The sequence below is a fragment of the Triturus cristatus genome, chromosome 3_2, assembly GCF_964204655.1.
Source record: "Triturus cristatus chromosome 3_2, aTriCri1.1, whole genome shotgun sequence".
NCBI lineage: Eukaryota > Metazoa > Chordata > Amphibia > Caudata > Salamandridae > Triturus > Triturus cristatus.
This window is the reverse complement of record NC_140584.1, coordinates 954,263,334-954,281,115: the sequence shown is the minus strand read 5'-3', so window position 1 is coordinate 954,281,115 and position 17,782 is coordinate 954,263,334. Positions and strand designations below refer to the sequence as shown.

General features: G+C 44.0%; 1 protein-coding gene across 1 annotated transcript in view; it reads right to left on the bottom strand.

Moving 5' to 3' along the window:
* Positions 1-17,782, bottom strand: part of AATF (apoptosis antagonizing transcription factor) — a 363,992-nt gene that overhangs the window by 330,778 nt on the left and 15,432 nt on the right. The window contains exon 2 of the mRNA XM_085649474.1: positions 14,421-14,609. Coding sequence (XP_085505600.1) covers positions 14,421-14,609 — 189 coding nt within the window. The remainder of the gene's footprint in view (positions 1-14,420; positions 14,610-17,782) is intronic.

Here is a 17,782-nt window from a genome sequence, read left to right as displayed (position 1 = left end):
ATGTTTGAAAGTGCCTTTTTGTACTGCAGCCTGTGCAGTGGCCCTTTTCTTGGACCGCAGCGCAAGCAAGCTACAAAAAGGCACATTCCGACCGCGGTATGGTGGTCACATCCAAATCGAACTTATTGTCGGACAGACACCTGCCCGCGGCGATTGCTGTTGTACGCTCATCCGACCGCCATCATAATGAGGGCCTAAATTATTACACCACAAAAGGATTTTTTTCTTTTTGTACTGCAATCCATATGTTTTGACTACTTAGAATAAAACTATAACACAAGATACATCACAGATTTGCCACCCAAATTGAGGAACAACATAAAAGTAAGGACGCCGAAATATCAAAAGCAAGTACCAATATAAATGTTTAGTAATATCAGATTAAATTAAGCTGTGAACAACTCTTTAAGCACTTCAGTTCTCAAAAGGGACTTGCAAAGAACGAGTAAATGTTGGGCTCCGTCGCCTACAGTTTTCATCAAAACAACAGTAATGCAGTCCTTTCATTTTACTACATAATGCCATGTCCGGTTGACAAAATACCAGAAAAATGACAAACTTCACCAAAATGAAAAAAAAAAAAAAAGAAGAACTGTTCTCTCAGGAATGCTCTGAAAATCCATAACAAATTAGCATGGATTTCTGAAATTGTAAGAAAACGATGATAAAAATCAAATCATATTTACTTAACATTGGGAGATTTAGGCACACTGTTGAACTGCAAACCACTGACATGCAAAACAATGGAGTACCTGCAACAATGCTAAAATTGTATTTATTCGAAAAAATTCTAAATATTGTTCGTCTTGACAAACTAGATCTGGAGAGGCAATGGTTGGAAAATTGGATTATGATGAAAAAAAGACAAATGTAACAGGATACAATTTTTTTTTAAAACAATGGAAAAAACTATAAAATAACAGACAGAAGGATACGGGGACATTAAATATTTAGGAAAAAAGCAGTAGTTATAGAGAGAGAAAATGGAATAAAAGGTTTATGCAAAAACAGTGATATAAAGAGACCAAACCACATGTTTCATTGTTTTCACTAAAACCATAGGGTTGTAATACTATCAAGGGGAATTAGTGAAATGCAACAAGGGGTTAAAAGGGATCTTGCTTTGTATACTAGATCGGCAGAAATTGTTTTATTTTGTAACTTTGTATATAACTTAAGCTTTGAAGGATATTATTTCAAAACTGGTCCCTTTTATTGTTTCTTACTTTTAAGAAATGCTCTGTTGAACTTAAGTAAGCATTCATTATTAGTGATGTGTGAAATTTTTTCCACTCAGTTTCGTCCCATTTCTATTATTCGTTTATAGAAAGGTACTTTTCATTTAAATATTAAATGACCCATTTAAAAAATAGTATGAGGGATGTTAGTGGGAGACGTGGAAGTTCTATGGATATGCTGTTCATCATTTTGTTTAAGTGATCAGTGAGAAAGAAGATCCACCATTGCAGCCACAGTGCAAGATGTGTATTTTGGTATTTGTTTCTAGCATGTTCACGATGAGAAGCAATTTCTTTAAAAATGGTGGATGTCCAGGGCGTGGCCAAGATAGCGGACAGGAGCGACGTGCTTTAGTGTCTCTCCGCTCCCCGCCACCGAGCCTGGCCACTTTACATAGCGCAGAGCAGCAACTGACCTCACCGACCAACCTGGTGGGATAGCCAGGATGGCGAAGAAGAGGGAGAGCTGCTTGGGCCATCCGGGGCTCCCTGCCGGTTCGGAGCACGAGGCTTGTGAACGACTGCAGCTACTGGGCATATGGGCAAGGACGGATGGCGTGCGACCTGGTATCGCGGCAGAGACACCTAGAGAGGAGCTGTCCCAGACATCGCCGAAGCGCTTCGTGCCGGCAGGATAGCAAATTGGAGGAGAGGTCTGACCTGCTTCAGTGCAGCCTCCCTGCCCGGCCTACGGTGCAGGGTTGAGGCTGGAGCTCCAGGTCCTGTGCGGCTGGGAGCCTGCGGAGGGTGGTGAGCAGCAACGGTGACTCGCCTGACCCTGCATTTCCCGGTGGCCCTCCCTGGGCCCAACACGGACCTACGAGCGGAGGGGACATCGCCGTGAGGCAGCACAGAGGCTGTAGCGGTGTTTTTGGCCAGACGGAGAAGTCACGGCCTTTAGATATCGGCAGTCAGATTCAACAGGTGAGGGGCCCGGGAGGCAAGCCTGAGATGGGGCGGCGAGAAGTTTTAACCTGCACACCGACCGTCTCTGTAGAGCTTGGTGAACACGACCCTGATTGCGTCACTTGGGGTGGACATTCCAAGGGCTACACGTACTGTAGGATTCCGAAAGAGAGATCCCCCCCCCCCCCGGCTCCCCAGACAAAGTGCACCATGTGTAGCAGGTGAAACGGAGGGCTTGTTCCAACGCTGCAGCTAGCCGGCCCACACCAGGACATTCCCTGCCAAGAGGTACCCCCTGCTTGCTGGCACCCATCTGGGAGTCTCCCAATTGGCCTGAGGAACAATATCGGAGGAGCTCCCCTCGCCTCCCACACCAGGACATTCCCTGCCATGAGGTTCCCCTGCTTGCTGGCACCCATCTGGGAGTCTCCCAATTGGCCTGAGGAACAATATCGGAGGAGCTCCCCTCGCCTCCCCGCAGATTCCACACCACCAGAACCCAGCTATAAAACTTAACTGAACCAAGCGGCTGAGTCCCTTTTCCTAGAGGAGACTATTAACTTGTGCACAAGTGACTCTAGAAGCCTAACCCTGCGCGGCAGGGTGTCGGTGAATGACGGTGACGCTCACCCAGCGACTGCGGGGATACTCCTCCAGTGCCTTGCTTGCAGTGGAGGGACCCGGGTTGGGAAGGGACTCCAGGATCTTGGGTTGCGGCTGAAGGGGCCCCGAACCTCTATATAGAGCCTTCACTGAGAAGTGGACTGTTGGTCTTGGCGGCCTCGATAAAGCGATCACCAGAAGATTGCCTCCAACCCTTAATATAGCAATGGCAATAGGGACAAAAGACAGCAACCTCAAGGACATGCTGATGAGGACCACGGGGGCTCGGGGGGGGTGGGGGGGGGGGGAAGGAAACGCCCACGAAGGAAACCGAGGGGACTGCTGAGGCATCGGAAGAACCGATCACCCACCCCCATCTAGAATTGTTGTTCGCCTCGCAATGCGAGGACCTGCATTCTTTTAGGAAGGAGGTCACTCAGGAGCTAAAAGATACAAGGCCAGATCCAAGCGGCTTGGGCGAAAAGATCTGCTCGCTGCAAGACCACGAAGCGAGCAGGGACGAAGAAATTGAACCACTCCAGCAGGAGAATTTATGACTTAAAGACCAGAACTTGGATCTCCAAGCCCATACAGAAGACTTAGAGAACGGATCCCGTCAGAATAACATCCGAATCCGTGGCGCCCCACCCAAACGGAAGGATCCGATATCACCTCGTACGTCTGATATCACCTTGTACGTGCAAGGCCTGTTCAGAGCCATTTTAGAGGCAGGTCCTGATTTACCCTCCAACTTGACAGAACACACAAAGTGGGACTCAAACGCTCGCCTCGGGCTCCCCCTCCAGACATACGTGTGTCCATGACTCCCCCTTGAAAGAGCGTATCCTCCCAAAAGCTAAATACAAAACCCCAGTGCAGTATCAAGGGGCTCATCTGGTCCTCTACCAAGACCTTGCAGCAACAACTCTCCAAAAAGATTTTCGTCCCATCACTGCACACTTACGAGCAGCGGGGGGTGCGATACTCCTGGGGACATCCTCTTCGCATCATTTTCCACCACGCGGAAAGGCTCCACAAAATCAGATCCCTGGAGATAGCGCACTGGGTGCTGGATCTGAAGTAGGACATTTCCAATTCCCATCATCACAATGGAGAAGAATCAGATGGAACCAGTTCTTCAATGCGGAGGAGCTCTGGCGCCTCCCCGAGCAGCCTTTGACCGGACCCCGAAACAATAGCCAGAGAGAAACAGGCAGTCATATAAACGCTTGCTGGCACCTCCTCAAGGCCGGCATCACCTTGATGAAAGCCCCCTCTGGGGGCCTCCGCTCTGGCATCTCTACCTGTAATGTTTTCTCATTTCCGCCTGTGTCAGAAGCACTTCAAGCGAACAGCCGGGCCTGAGCGGATGGGTGATCACACCGCATCCAATCTAGTGTCTAAATGGACATACCAGAAATGGACTATATCCTTTGTTATTTTAGTTCCAGATTTTTTATGTTACTGTTTATTAGGATTTTGCTTTGTTTAGATCTTCCTCTTTTTTGTGTTGGACCTGGGGAACGCAGCGATGAGCCTTTGACCCACATACTCCCTAACAGAGCTCACCAGATCAATTTCGCATGTATGACTCCTCTCCTGTACACATGTAGTCATTACATAGCTTTCCCTGTCCAGGCCTTATGTTGAACAAGTGGAACATCCTTACAGTAAATGTTAAAGGGCTGAACCATCCCCTGAAACGGAGCTCCATACTGTCATATCTTGAACACTCAGGGGCTGAGATATGTCTAGAGATGAACACAGGCTCTGCTCCAGACACTTACCACACCAATATTTTTCCTTTCTCCCGAATGAGACTGCGGGGGGTGGCCATATTAATCTCCTGCCACTTTAAAGGCAAGGTCATGTCCAAAAAGGGCGAATTAAGGGGCAGACTTCTAGCTTACTCTTTACAAATAGGCACCGAAATAATTACAATTGCCTCCATATACTCGCCCAATGAGAGACCAGAGGTATTTTTAAAACAAGCGGTTACAGAGGTCATGGGGTCACCAGGCCGTTTAACCTTAGTGGGAGGAGACTTAAATCTTGTCTTCGACAAAAACATGGACAGATTGACACAACGGCAGGGGTAGGCGGGCACACTTTCTGCTGAGGGCCAGACTTGGCTCACTAACAGGGTCTTATCGACATATGGGGGAACGCACATAGGCAGGCCCGTGGCTACACATACTACACCTCCGCTAAGAAAACATACGCCAGGCGGGACTACTTCCTAGGCTCTAAAACTTGATTTCTTTGGTACAAGACGTCACTATAGAAGCCAGATCTTAGTCTGATCACTCTGCAGTCACTGTCACTATAGACTTTCCCAAAGAGAAGTGTGGCCCCCAAACATGGCATCTGCGAGATAATCTCCTGCAGCGCCCGGCTAATGTGGAGCAAATCAGTAGAACGACCACTGATTACTTGGCAATTAATGACACCCTGGAAATAGCGGTCTCCACTGTGTGGGACGCACTGAAAGCGGTGGTAACGGGAGAATTGATTGCTATATCGTCGACCGAAAATAAAGAGCGTAGGGGGAAAAGGGAGGACCTCTCCCGACAAGTTGCGGAACTTGAGCACATCCATTAACCGACCGGAGCACCCCGGGTGTGGAACAGCTGGAAGCCGCTAAAGTCCAATTAGCTGGTATCAACATGGATAGGGCAGAATACGCTGCATCCGCCTAAAGCACCAATTCTACGTCAGGGGCGATAAGGCTGGATGTCTCCTTGCTAACAGGCTGCGGAGGCAGGAGAAGCGGGTTCAGGAAGTCGTGGATTCTGAAGGTCAGGCACAGACCGAAGATCCCCTTATTGCAAAAGTCTTTAAAATTATTACCAACAGCTGTACTCTGCTCAGAGCTTGAGCCCAGAGGGAATCTAGCTGTATCTCCGGAGGCACACACTTCCACCCTCACTCCAGAACGGAAAGAAGGTCTGGACAGCGCAATCAGAACTGAAGAAGTTATCACCTGTATAGCCAGTCTAAAACCTTCTATATCCCCTGGGCCCGACGGCTTTTCCGCCATTTTTTACAAAACGTTTTGTCAGCTCCTAGCACCTCGCCTTACTCGATTATTTAACGCTCTGGGGACTTCGGAGCTCTCCACACCCCCTCCTCAATGAAAACCACTTCCATCGCAGTGATCCCTAAACCGGGGAAAGATAAAACCCAATGCTCCTCATACAGGCCGATCTCTCTCCTAAACATTGATTTTAAAATATCTTAGCGGCTCGTCTCGACCCAGATCAGGCAGGCTTTTCCCACAATGTCAGTGCGGAGACAATACGTGAAGGCTCCTCCACCTCATATACAAGGCCCAGACACATGGCCAAGAACGTATTCTCTTATGGGTCGACGCTGAGAAAGCACCAGACAGAGTGCACTGGCTTTATCTTGAGGCCACTTTAAAGCACTTCGGCACGGGGGATAGATTCAGACCGTGGATTAATAGTATCTATAATGCCCCACAGCAGTGTTACGAATAAATGGCCATTCCTCCACTCCTTTGACAATTTACAGAGGTACCAGACAAGGCTGTCTGCTGTCACCGCTACTTTTTGCCCTCTACATGGAGCCCATGGCCCATAGAGTGCGCTCCCACCTAGATATCACGGGAATCCAATTTGGCAGAGAACCCCATACAATTAGCCTTTATGCCGACGACGTCCTAGCTACACTGTAGAACCAGACTACATCCCTGTCCGCCTTCCTTGACGAGTTGGAGGCCTTCTGTCGGGTCTCAGGCTTCAAAATGAATATCCATGAGTCGCAAGCCCCAAACCAAACTATGTCGCAACAAGCGTTAGCCACCATCCAAAATATCTTCAATCTCCAATGGGCCACTTCTCACATTCGATACTTGGTGATACAGACTGATCCTATGACATCCGAGACGGCGACTCTCAACTATCACATGCTTTCCAAGCAGATGCGCACCGACCTACGTCGATGGCGGCAATTCACCCTTTCCTGGCTCTGGAGGATAGCCGCAGTTAAAATTGCAATTCTACCCAAAATCTTATACCCGTTCCAAGCACTACCCCTAGACCCTCCCCCGGGCTCTATTCGAGCACTTCAGGATGATCGAAACCATTTCATCTGGGCCGATAAGCGTTCCAGGCTCAGCAGGGACTTGGTCTATAGGCCCCCCCCCCCCCTGAAAAAAGAGGGCTGGGGGTCCCTGATCTTGCTTGCTATTACCAGGCTTCACAGCTAAGAGCTTTTGTTGAATGGTCACAGGCCGAGTCCGAAAAACATTGGTTATTCATGGAAAAAGCACTTGCAGGACAGCCCTTGTGGAGGATCCCCTACCTTCCAAAGGAAACACGCCCCCCCCCCCCACAAATCTGTACCTCACATCCATCACTAGGCTGGCGTTCGTGGCCTGGGACAAAGTGGCGACCCATAGACAACTTACTTTCTTTCCTTCTCCCTTGACTCCTATAGCAGGGAACCCAGACTTCACCCCTGCTCTCTCGGACCCTGGCTTCTCCTGCTGCACTCAGGCAGGATGCAGATCGATGGGACACCTGTTCGGCACAGAAAGCCCCATCCTGTTTGACTCCCTCCGCTAAGACCACAAACTCACTGAAAGCGAGAGGTGGCACTACACCCAGATATGCCATTGAGTGATGCAACCCACAGTCCGACCAGGTGCCCAATGTCACCTCACTCAATATGAACGAAGGTTATTATCTAATACGACAAACACACAACTCATTACACACCTATATAAACGCCCAGCCGTGATATCCCTGGGCTAACGGCGGTGGGATTCAGAGATAGGGAGGGAGTTAACTGTAAAAGAATGGGACAAGATCCACTATCGAGCCAGACACATAGCCCGTAACACCCCGGGGGTGGAAACAGCTACTAAAATCATAACATACTGGTACCTCATCCCTAGCAGACTACATAAATTTGCTTCAGCTAAGTAACCTGAATGTTGGCATCAATGTGGTTCCCCAGGTATGTTACTACATACATTATGGGAATGACCAACACTCACTACATACTGGACACAGGTCCTCAAGGACATAGACACACATCTGGACACGGATCTCCCCAGATTCCCAGCATACATCCTTCTAGGCCTGCCCAACGCACTCAGCTTCCCGCTGCGGTCCCGCAGGGGTAGACAAATAGGTCTAGCATTATTGGCAGCCTTGCAGAACATACTAATGCACTGGGGCACTCGAACCATCCCAACACACCAAGGTTGGACACAGAGACTTTGGTATATAGTGAGAATTGAGCGCATCACCCTCACAATGAAGAATCAAGGCTCATCATTCCGCAAGATCTGGAAACCCTTCCTGGCTCTCTTGACCACAGAATTCCATGACCTGACTTGCCCCAAGTATTTGCGCCTCCTTCACCTGGTAGAATCTGTTACAATACCACCACAGAATCACTAGCTAGTAGGGGAGACTGGGGGGGGTTGGCTTTCTTTTCTCATTATTTTGTATATGCATCCAGGTCCAGTTTGTTGGGGGGGGTGGTGTTATTAAGGGATGTTGTATATTGTAACATTTTTCACAGACAGTGGTTTCATCACCCACTGCATATGCTTGTTGTTATCAAAACATTAAATAAACCCCTAAAAATGGTGGGTGCGAGCTAAGGGAAGAGTATGGCTGCGGTACAGTTTAGTAATTTGCAAGAAGGTTCAGAAGGTAGGCGAGAAGGTTGCAGCACAGTTTGAGTGCCTGTGATGCAGAGAAAAAAACATCTTCAAACTCTAAGAGTGGAAGAACAGCACTCATATTGTGCTCTCCCATGCTTAATTCTGTCGCTTCTGAAAAATATCATTCGGGGTTTGCACTGTCGGGACTGACTGCTGGCACAATGGGACGAGTTCTTTATGTACAGCCAGCATGACTTCTGGGTGGGAATCTTTGGAGAAGAAAAACATTTTATAGTCCCTCGTAGAGGCTTCGATCATTTTGACTCTAGATCCCTGGGACGTTGGGTTGGAGAAGTGATTTTATTTTGCTTAGGAGTTCTCAATTTTTAATTTTTTTTAGAGTTTTATATAGCGCGAACTTGACCCGCGACATCACCCCATTTTTTTTTTTTTTTTTTATAGAGTTTTATATAGCGCGAACTTGACCCACGATATCGGGTATCAGAGTGCTTTACATGAGCAACAGTTTCATTACAGATAAACACATTGATTTTTGTTAGGCATGGGGAGATTATGTGATTCGCCCAGAATCACAGGATGTGGAGTGTCATTGTCGAGACACGAACCCGGTTTCTCAGATCCAAGGTTGACCGCTCTAGCCGGGAGGCTACATCCTCTCCCGTAAAACCTCATTAAAACGTAGATCTTTATTTGGTAGGTGTTTGTGCAGTGCCCTACTTGCCTACAGCAAAGCTCACAACTTGAGAGTCCTATCAGTTAACTGCCCATTGAACAGTCTTCAACAATGGATTCCACCATCTACAACTCTTCCAACAGCGTTTCTGTTATTGCTTCATTGCTGACAATTTTTTTTAAAGTTAATCCACTCAGTGGGTATGTCCCACATGGATTACCAATACACCATATATGTGGGTCTCTCCATTTTCTCTCTCTCAAAATATCAGACAGTTCAAAACTATGTTTGGTTTACAATCACATCATAGTGGATCTGAAATCCCTATATTGGCTCCCTGAAAGAGATCCTGTAATTTAAAAAAGGCACGCCTGTCTGCTCATTGACTGTGCACCCCACCAGCCACGCTGCCCAATTGAGAAGCCCGGGAACTGTTGTACCAGGGGTAAGTGGTCCATCACTGCGGGTTTACTCTCTCAAAAGCGACTGGAAAAGGTAAGAGCACTATTTAGCACAGGTATCCCTATGAGTAATATTACAGAAAATTGTACTCTTCCAGAGATTTTGGTAGACTCAAACCAACAAGTCAACAAAAGAGACAAAACACTAATGAAAAAAACTTTGGCTTCAACTCACTAGTTAATGCGCCCCCCCTTACTCAAACATGCGGTTAAAGTCTTTGGAGCAGATGTACGACCATTGAATTTTGCGACTCGCAAATTGTGAGTCGCAATTTGCGAGTCGCACAATTCAATGTACAACAGTGTCACAGACACTGGTTGCGATTCCCAATGGCATCGCAAATTGCATGCCTCATGAATATTAATGAGGCTGTCGCAATTTGCAACACCATTGGAAATGGCTAGCACTCCCAGAGATGGTGGCCTTCTGGGGTCAGCAGACCACCATGTCTGGGACTGCTTTGTCAATAAAGCAGTTTTTATTTTTTTGTTTTTAATGCAGCCCGTTCTCCTTTATGGAAAACGGAATGCATTTAAAAAAGAAAAATGAAACTTTTCAGTTTTATTTTTTAAGGGCAGGCAGTAGTCCCTGGGGACACCTTCCCGTTTGCGAATGGTTTACCACCTACTTGAAGTAGGTGGTAAACTGCGGGTTTTTTGCGACCGCAAATGCGGTCACAAAACACTCATACATGGCATATGCACTTGCTATTAGAAAGGGACGCCCCTTCCTAATAGCGAGTCGCTAACCCTATTTTGCGAGTCGCTAATAGATTAGCAAATCGCAAAATAGAGTTAGTACATCGTGTATCCGTTTTTTGCAGTCGCAAAAGGGCCAAATGCCCCTTTGCGACCTCAATAAATGGTCGTACATCTGTCCCTTGGACTTAATTGCTCAACACGATTAAGATTAGTGTTTTTTTATTACTGAGGCATGGACATCAGATTCTTCCACACCTGACTTGGCTGTATTTTGTTTGTCTCGTTTTAAAACCAATCACCAGCCTCACCCAAATAAGAAAGGCAGTAGCTTTTCTATTATTGGTAAACAATGGTTTAAACTATCTCATTTCAAGACAAGTGCTTTTACTCATGCTGACGAGGTACTGGCATTCTCTATAACCTTTGATGACAATTGGAAGAGTTTTTGTATTAGCGCTCCCCGGGGTCTCTGCCATTTGTTTGGCAATTTTTTGCTCATCTGTTATCGCCATTAATCCTTAGTCATTCAAGATTTTTTTTACTTAATATAGAGGGATGTTTATATTTGGACTGATGCACCCCATAACACAAAGATGGCCTCCCTTTTTGAGTCCTTGAACCCCCTTAATCTTTGTCAACAATTCAAAGCATCCACACTTCAATCTGGGTCTAGATCTCATTTTCACATCTCCAGATTTAATAAACTGTGACCAAATCGTGTCTTTGGTCAGGTCCATTACATTTTTTTATTCAATTTTGTGTTTTCTTGCTGTACGCCAATAAATGAATACCTGTAGTGGCTCAACGAAAAGTCAGTGGGCAAGGTTTGCTTCACGACTTTTGCCACTACAGATTTTGCGCCGACTCCCCCAACATTAGATTTTACAGTCCATTCAGATAATGACTCGATGTCCACACGGAAATCAGCCGTTATAGATCACGCTCTTCCTAAGACACACTGATCCGCGTAAAAGTCAACCTTCCATGCCCTGGTACAATTTTCTACTCAAAGAGGCTAAGCTCAGCTGTGAAAAGGTGTGGTTCGCCTGACGATCCAACTATAATCAGGAGGACAAGATAGCCCTTAGGGATGCCCTCACATCCTACAGAAAACAAGAGGGTAAAATCTCATTACTATGCTAACAGAATCCTTTTGCTGAATGTTTCCAAAACGTTTTTAACATAGTCAAATCCCAAACATTTCCCTCTTGCCTTTCCCAGTCAATTGATTATTCACAAGAACTGTGTGTCAAAATGTCCACATTTTTCAGGATAAAGTTTCTAAAATCTGTGATGCTTTTGCCAAACTTAACATCAGCGCGATGAGACAGTATATGACTAGCCTTCACTCTACTTCTGAGCCTGTATGGCTTAGTAATTTCAACCATGTTTTCCAAGATGGGATGGATGAACTTCTTTCATCAAAAACATCAGGATCTCCACTTGATCCTATCGGGTCTAGAATCTGGAAGATAGCTGGTTCTGTGGTGGCCTATATGCTTCTACATATCTGCAACAAATAGATAAAGATGGCAGAGGTACATGAGGTTTGGAAAAAAGCTTTGACAACTCCTCTATTGAAAAAACCCTCAGCTCACCTATCATCCAATATCATCCTTGCTTTTTCCAGTGAAAATATTACAAAAATGAATAAACAACCAGTTATCTCACTCGGAGGAATACAACATTTTGGACATTGTCCAGACTGGTTTCAGGGCTTGTTTTAGCACTGAAACACCTCTGATCTCTATTTTTGATGTCCAGCGAGTTCAGGCGGACCGAGGCTACACTTCAGCCTGGTGCGGCTTGACTGGTTGGCAGCTTTCGATACAGTCTGACATGAAAATTAATTCTCAGGTTATCGAGGTGGGAGGCCAGGCTTTAGAGAGAGGCAGGCATAATATCTTCAAAACTGAGCTCAGGCAGTCTATCTGGCCCCATTCTGTTCCAAGTTTTAAGACACTGTATAAGGAAGTCCCCGCAAGGCTCATCCCTGAGCCAGACTCATTTTTAACATGTATGTCCGTCCATTGGCCATGCTGATCTGCTCTTTTGGGTTTAGATTCATAGACTATGTGGACAACATGCACATTTTAATAATATTTGATGATTCTGTCCCTCAACCACGGACTAACATTCATAACTTATGATATCAGATTCTAATTGGCTGGAGGTGAATTCACTGAAATTCAACTAAGACAAGACAGAGGCGGTTTCTGTACCTGGCAGGCAGACTTTAAATATTTTTCAAACTAATTTTTGTCTACAACTTGGCCCCTTTCTTTCACTAGCGGCCACAGTTCACAATCTAGGGTTCTGGATTGATGCGGACGTCTCTTTAAATAGTCAAGTGAACCTTCTATCACTAGTTTGTTTCAACGAGATGAGGATTTTGCATCAGCTCTACCACACCAAACACACCCGCTGGTTGTATGAGCCATGATTCTGGCTCAACTGATTTCCTGAAACTCCACTTGTGAAGAAAAGCTTGAGTCTATTGTCCCGATTACAGCGTATTCAGAATGCGACAGCAAGGCATGCCCTCCAACTGCCACACTTTTCTTCAGCCACATCAGCTCTTCAAGCTTTGCTTTGGCTACTAGTATCCAAAAGGCTCATGTTCAAATCACTCTGCCATATGAGTCATAATGCTATTTGCATCCAGCTTTTCACCAATTCGGCCCGCAGTAAGTTTCCAAATATGTTCCCTTGCACAAGCTTAGATCAGCTTCTGCCAATTTGTTGATAGTTCCCTTAGAACGCAGCTCTAGAATTGGCAGCTGCACATTCTCTGCGCCGGCGGCAGTAATCTGGACCAAACTGTCGGCCCATCTGTGATTGTGCAACCAATTTTTGTCTTTCAGGAAAGGTTTGAGAATCTGGCTTTATTCACAGTAAATAAATGTAGCTCCTAGTGTGATTCTTGTGCCAAGACACCTTTTAGATAACCAAGCGCTTTAGAAATCTGTCTTGTATTACAAAAAGATTCTCTGCCCAGTACATTTGTTGCTCCATATCAGAGCACCGAAATACCTCATGAACTTGTTCATTCCTTACCTATGGGTGAAAGTTCCATGACTGCCAACAGAAGTCTCTTATCTACCCATCCTACTATATACAAGAAAGAAAGTTTCTGGCCGAACCTTTCAAGTTCCCACTCTTGTGGAATTTCCTACCACTACATCACAGACTTGAAAATGACTTTAAGTCATGAAATCCTTAAGAACCCATCTTTGACATGTAGATAATTCTATCAACTTTAAAGGCATTCCTTCTCAGTTGACCTCGAAGTCCTGACTGGCCAGATGCCTAAGACCCGGCGCACCTTTGTCACCCTTGGCTTTCAGTAATCTTTTCTGTAAAGCATTATGATCTTTTTGGGAAATATTAGATAGTGGTCCATCCAAGGCATGACCCATACTTGGCTGTCCTACTGCGTCTTACATCACCAGGCCTGTAAGATAATATCCGGCCACTTGCTATCTTTATATGCACACTGATCAAAAAGCGCTCTGGGGCCACCAAAGGTTGGTATGCTGCACTGCACAAAAAACAAAATAAAACTATAAATACTTGTGGCTCCTTCTGAGCACACCAAGGTAGTACTTTTGATGCAGCAAGTCAACCAATGTAAAACGTAGTCACTGTTTCTCCAAATCACTTAGGATAAAAAAAGTTACAAATCTATCATTTCTCAAAGCACTTCTAGACCAACATAATAAAAAATATTAATGGTTTTGAAACACTGTACATGAGACATTTTGTATGTAGATGGAAAATGGGTAAGCTTAGGAAATAACAATATTGAAGTTATTCAACTTTCTTGTTGTTGAAAAAGAATAGAGGAAAAGAATAATCATTTATTTGAGGAGAGAAGAAGTAAGAAGAAAAGGAGAAGTTGGAGAAAGGGTCTACATTTAAATCATACTGCAAGCATAATTAATCATAAAAAGCACCCTAAAATTAATAATACGCTTGCTTTTAATTACCAGAGAGCACTTTCTTATTGGTTGTCACTGCTAATATGCCCAGTAAAAATGAGTAGCTACCATCTTCTGTAAATTAGGAAATTCAGGGGACAAGTCTCACTGAAATAGCACTGTAAAAAAATGTTGCATCACCTAACATAAAAATATATCGCTAGGGCAAGAATGGATAATGTTGAATCTTCTTACCAGAGTCCTCCGACAGAGATTGCTCTCCAGACTCTTCCCTCAAGGCCTTGCGTGAAGTTGCTTTCCCCAGATATCGCTTGTCTGTCTCTGACAGGTAAGCAGATGCTCTCTTTCGGAGGCTTCCCAGGATCGCTGCATCATCATCTTCTCTCCCTTCATCAAACTTGTCAATCACTCGAGCAATGGTCACTGCAGGGGTGGGGTAAAAACACTATGACATGTACAGCACTGATAGTTCCTCATTTGCACATAAAGAGAAATGCTCAAATCTAGAATAAGACAACCTTAAACATAGGTTTTCAAGAAATTGGTGTCGGATAAATAGAACCTTAAAAATGGCAGAACTTACCATAATGAATCACAGAGCCAACTAAACAGACTATATTATTTACTGAATTAACACATTATTTGACTTGCTACATACAACACTGGCTCTTCAAAGATTCTAGTTACACAAATATGTCAATGTAAAGATAATAAGTGGTTTGACTATAATGGTCTGTTTTGTAAATTATGATGCATCTTTCTGTTTAGGGCACACAGAAAGATTTCTTTTTAGTAATTTACTGATTAACTCCAAATTTATTTTTTGCAGCAGATTGCTGTACTCCGATTCCTATATCCTATCATCAGTCTGTACCGGGGTGAAGCTCAGGTCCTGCCCTGTTGTGAAACCAACACCAGATTGTCAAAATAAAATAAATAAACTGATACAAGCACAGAATGGACAAAAGGGGAATACAAAAGGGGAATACGGAAGGGTTCACTTTTCACATAAACAAAATAAATGACTTCTTTAATGTCTATATAGCACGTGCACATAAACGTATAGAGAGATGCAAACTGCAAATTTTTGCCTGGTATTATGAATAATTAAACCAAGGACTGAAGTTGTGGTTATGATTTGTTTAAAGAATGATAGTAGAGTGTGTTGTAAAGAAATTTAACACATTTATAAGAGAGGAAACTGGGCTATATATATCAAAGGAACACAATTTGTGCTACAATATCTACACTACTGGAACTACCAATTATGCTAAAACTCACCAATGTTGAAATGTTACATAAAATAGTGCTTTATGCAAAATTATCTGAATTCACAGATGAATCAATATATTACAGGAAATTTAAGAACTAAAGGATATATAGTTTTGAATGTAAATACCAGATGATGCTTTTAACCTAAGAAATACATATGTGGTGCTTTAGTGGAGAAAACGTGTGGCAAATTAAGTGACATCAATAGTGGAATGTTAATTTTAGTAACCAATGAGGTTTGAACAAAACATTCATAAAGTAGAACATCTTTGAAACAATAATCTGATGATAGAAAGTTTGAAAGATAAAAACATTAGGTTTCTACACAAAACATGACATTTTTCCATGAACTGACAATCATTTCCAATATAGCTTAATTTCTTTGATGATGATATGATCCTTCTGGATCACACCTCAAGAGGATTTCAATGTTTGTTATCTATACTGGTCCTGAAAGAAGCACCCATTAACTACACATAGATCAAAGTAAAAATGTTCCCAACAAAAAAATAAATACATCAGAATCAGTATGGCAAAAACAATAACACTTCAAAATGTACAGGATTATAAATACTTATTAATTTTTTGTGAAGGCTCTCTTAGCAAAACCATAATTTTACTATTAATATACAAACAAAACAAGATGACAATGGTTGTCGAGATGCTAGCACATACACAGATTCAGGAAAGTTTAACACTCATAAGTAGATATGGCGTTCTCGATGAAAGCAAGGACACTACGTCATCCCAATAGCGTCATATGTAGGGGGGAACCATACACATAAATAAGAAAGAATGTTCAGAGCACCACCACAAAAAGACAGTATCAAGGTCCGTAGCTCTAGTGGGTTCGTTCAATTGTGTTCAGTAGCATGCCGCAAAAAGTACATAGAGACAAATGGTTGGTTCCATATTGTTTATTCCAAATGTCCAGTTAGGCAACAACCAACACGTGTTTTGTGGTAAAACGACTTTTTCAAGGCTGCAATATAAGATAGAACTCATAAACAAGAGTAATACTGTCTCACAAAACATAGACAGGTGTATCAATAATCATGGTTGACTAACAATGTGCCATGCACAAGCTGCTTAGTGCAAAGAAACTGTACACCAAACATCCTCTGTGTAGGTGGACCGAAGAATGAAAGTGCAAAACAAGGAGAAGGAACATGAAAGTGGATACCTAAATGAGAGTCACAGATAGAGTGTGCACCCGATGTGTTGTGAAGCGATAAAAAGTGACAAAAGTGAGGGAAGAGAAAAAAGTTTTCCGATGCATGAAGTAAGCAAAGTATGAAAAGAATTAAAAAAGGGACATTTTGCAAAAATCATAAGCTACCTTATGATAGATAGTTATGGAGAATCGTCAAAGCGCAGTCCACTGTATATTCCTCAGTGGTAGACCCACAGTCTGCGTATGCCGTAGGTGAACACAAGACCATAGGTAAAATGACATGGTCAAAAGAGAGTATCCAAAAGCATAAAGCGTCAAAAGGGAGAAGTCATATGGGCAAGCTACCCAATACTAGGTCAGAATATCCCCTTAAAAAGTCAAGAAGTAACTCTATAAATCATTACTTCCTTTGAAGTATCCACAAATCCCATATGGTCAAACTGGACTGGGGTGACCAGTTATAATTCATCTTCTTTATATTGTTAGCTTATACGCTTGAAGGTTCCTCACCATACAAAGCATTGTAATAGACCAAGGATGTGTAAATAGTTACTTTAAAAAAAGGGGGCAGCTGCAAACCATGTATGTTGCAGACTAGAAGCTAACACATCATATTTAAGTTCAAGAGTCTTGAGCACCTGCGAATAAAGGCCACGTGTATGTCAACCACTTAGATACTCCAGGTCTGGGTAAAATAGAAGAGACTTAAAAAGCAAGTATGAGCATCCCTCAAAACAAACAGCAGTATCTTATCTATGAAGAAGAATACGTAATGTGCAAATCAGGACCTTGATAAGTCACTAACACTGGAAGTGAAAAGATAAAGGGCGAAAAAACAGCACGTTAAGCTTCAGAGTCAACTTTGGGTAAACACGCTGGCAGAAATGATTTCAACCGGCAAAGGAAAATCCTTTGGTCTGAAAGTTTTATAACAATTATCACGGTACAATATTTAACTTAAAATTGTTAAAAGAAACATCTATGGGGGGGTGTGGCCAAGATGGCGGCAAGGTAGGACGTGCCTTGCTACTTCTCCGCCGACCGCCGCACCGGCTTTTCAGCCCTTTTCAGCACCGGCGTTGGGAGCGGCAGCCTCCCGGCACGGAGCATCATCTGGGGGACCCCGGTGGGCGAACTTCAGCTTTCCCGA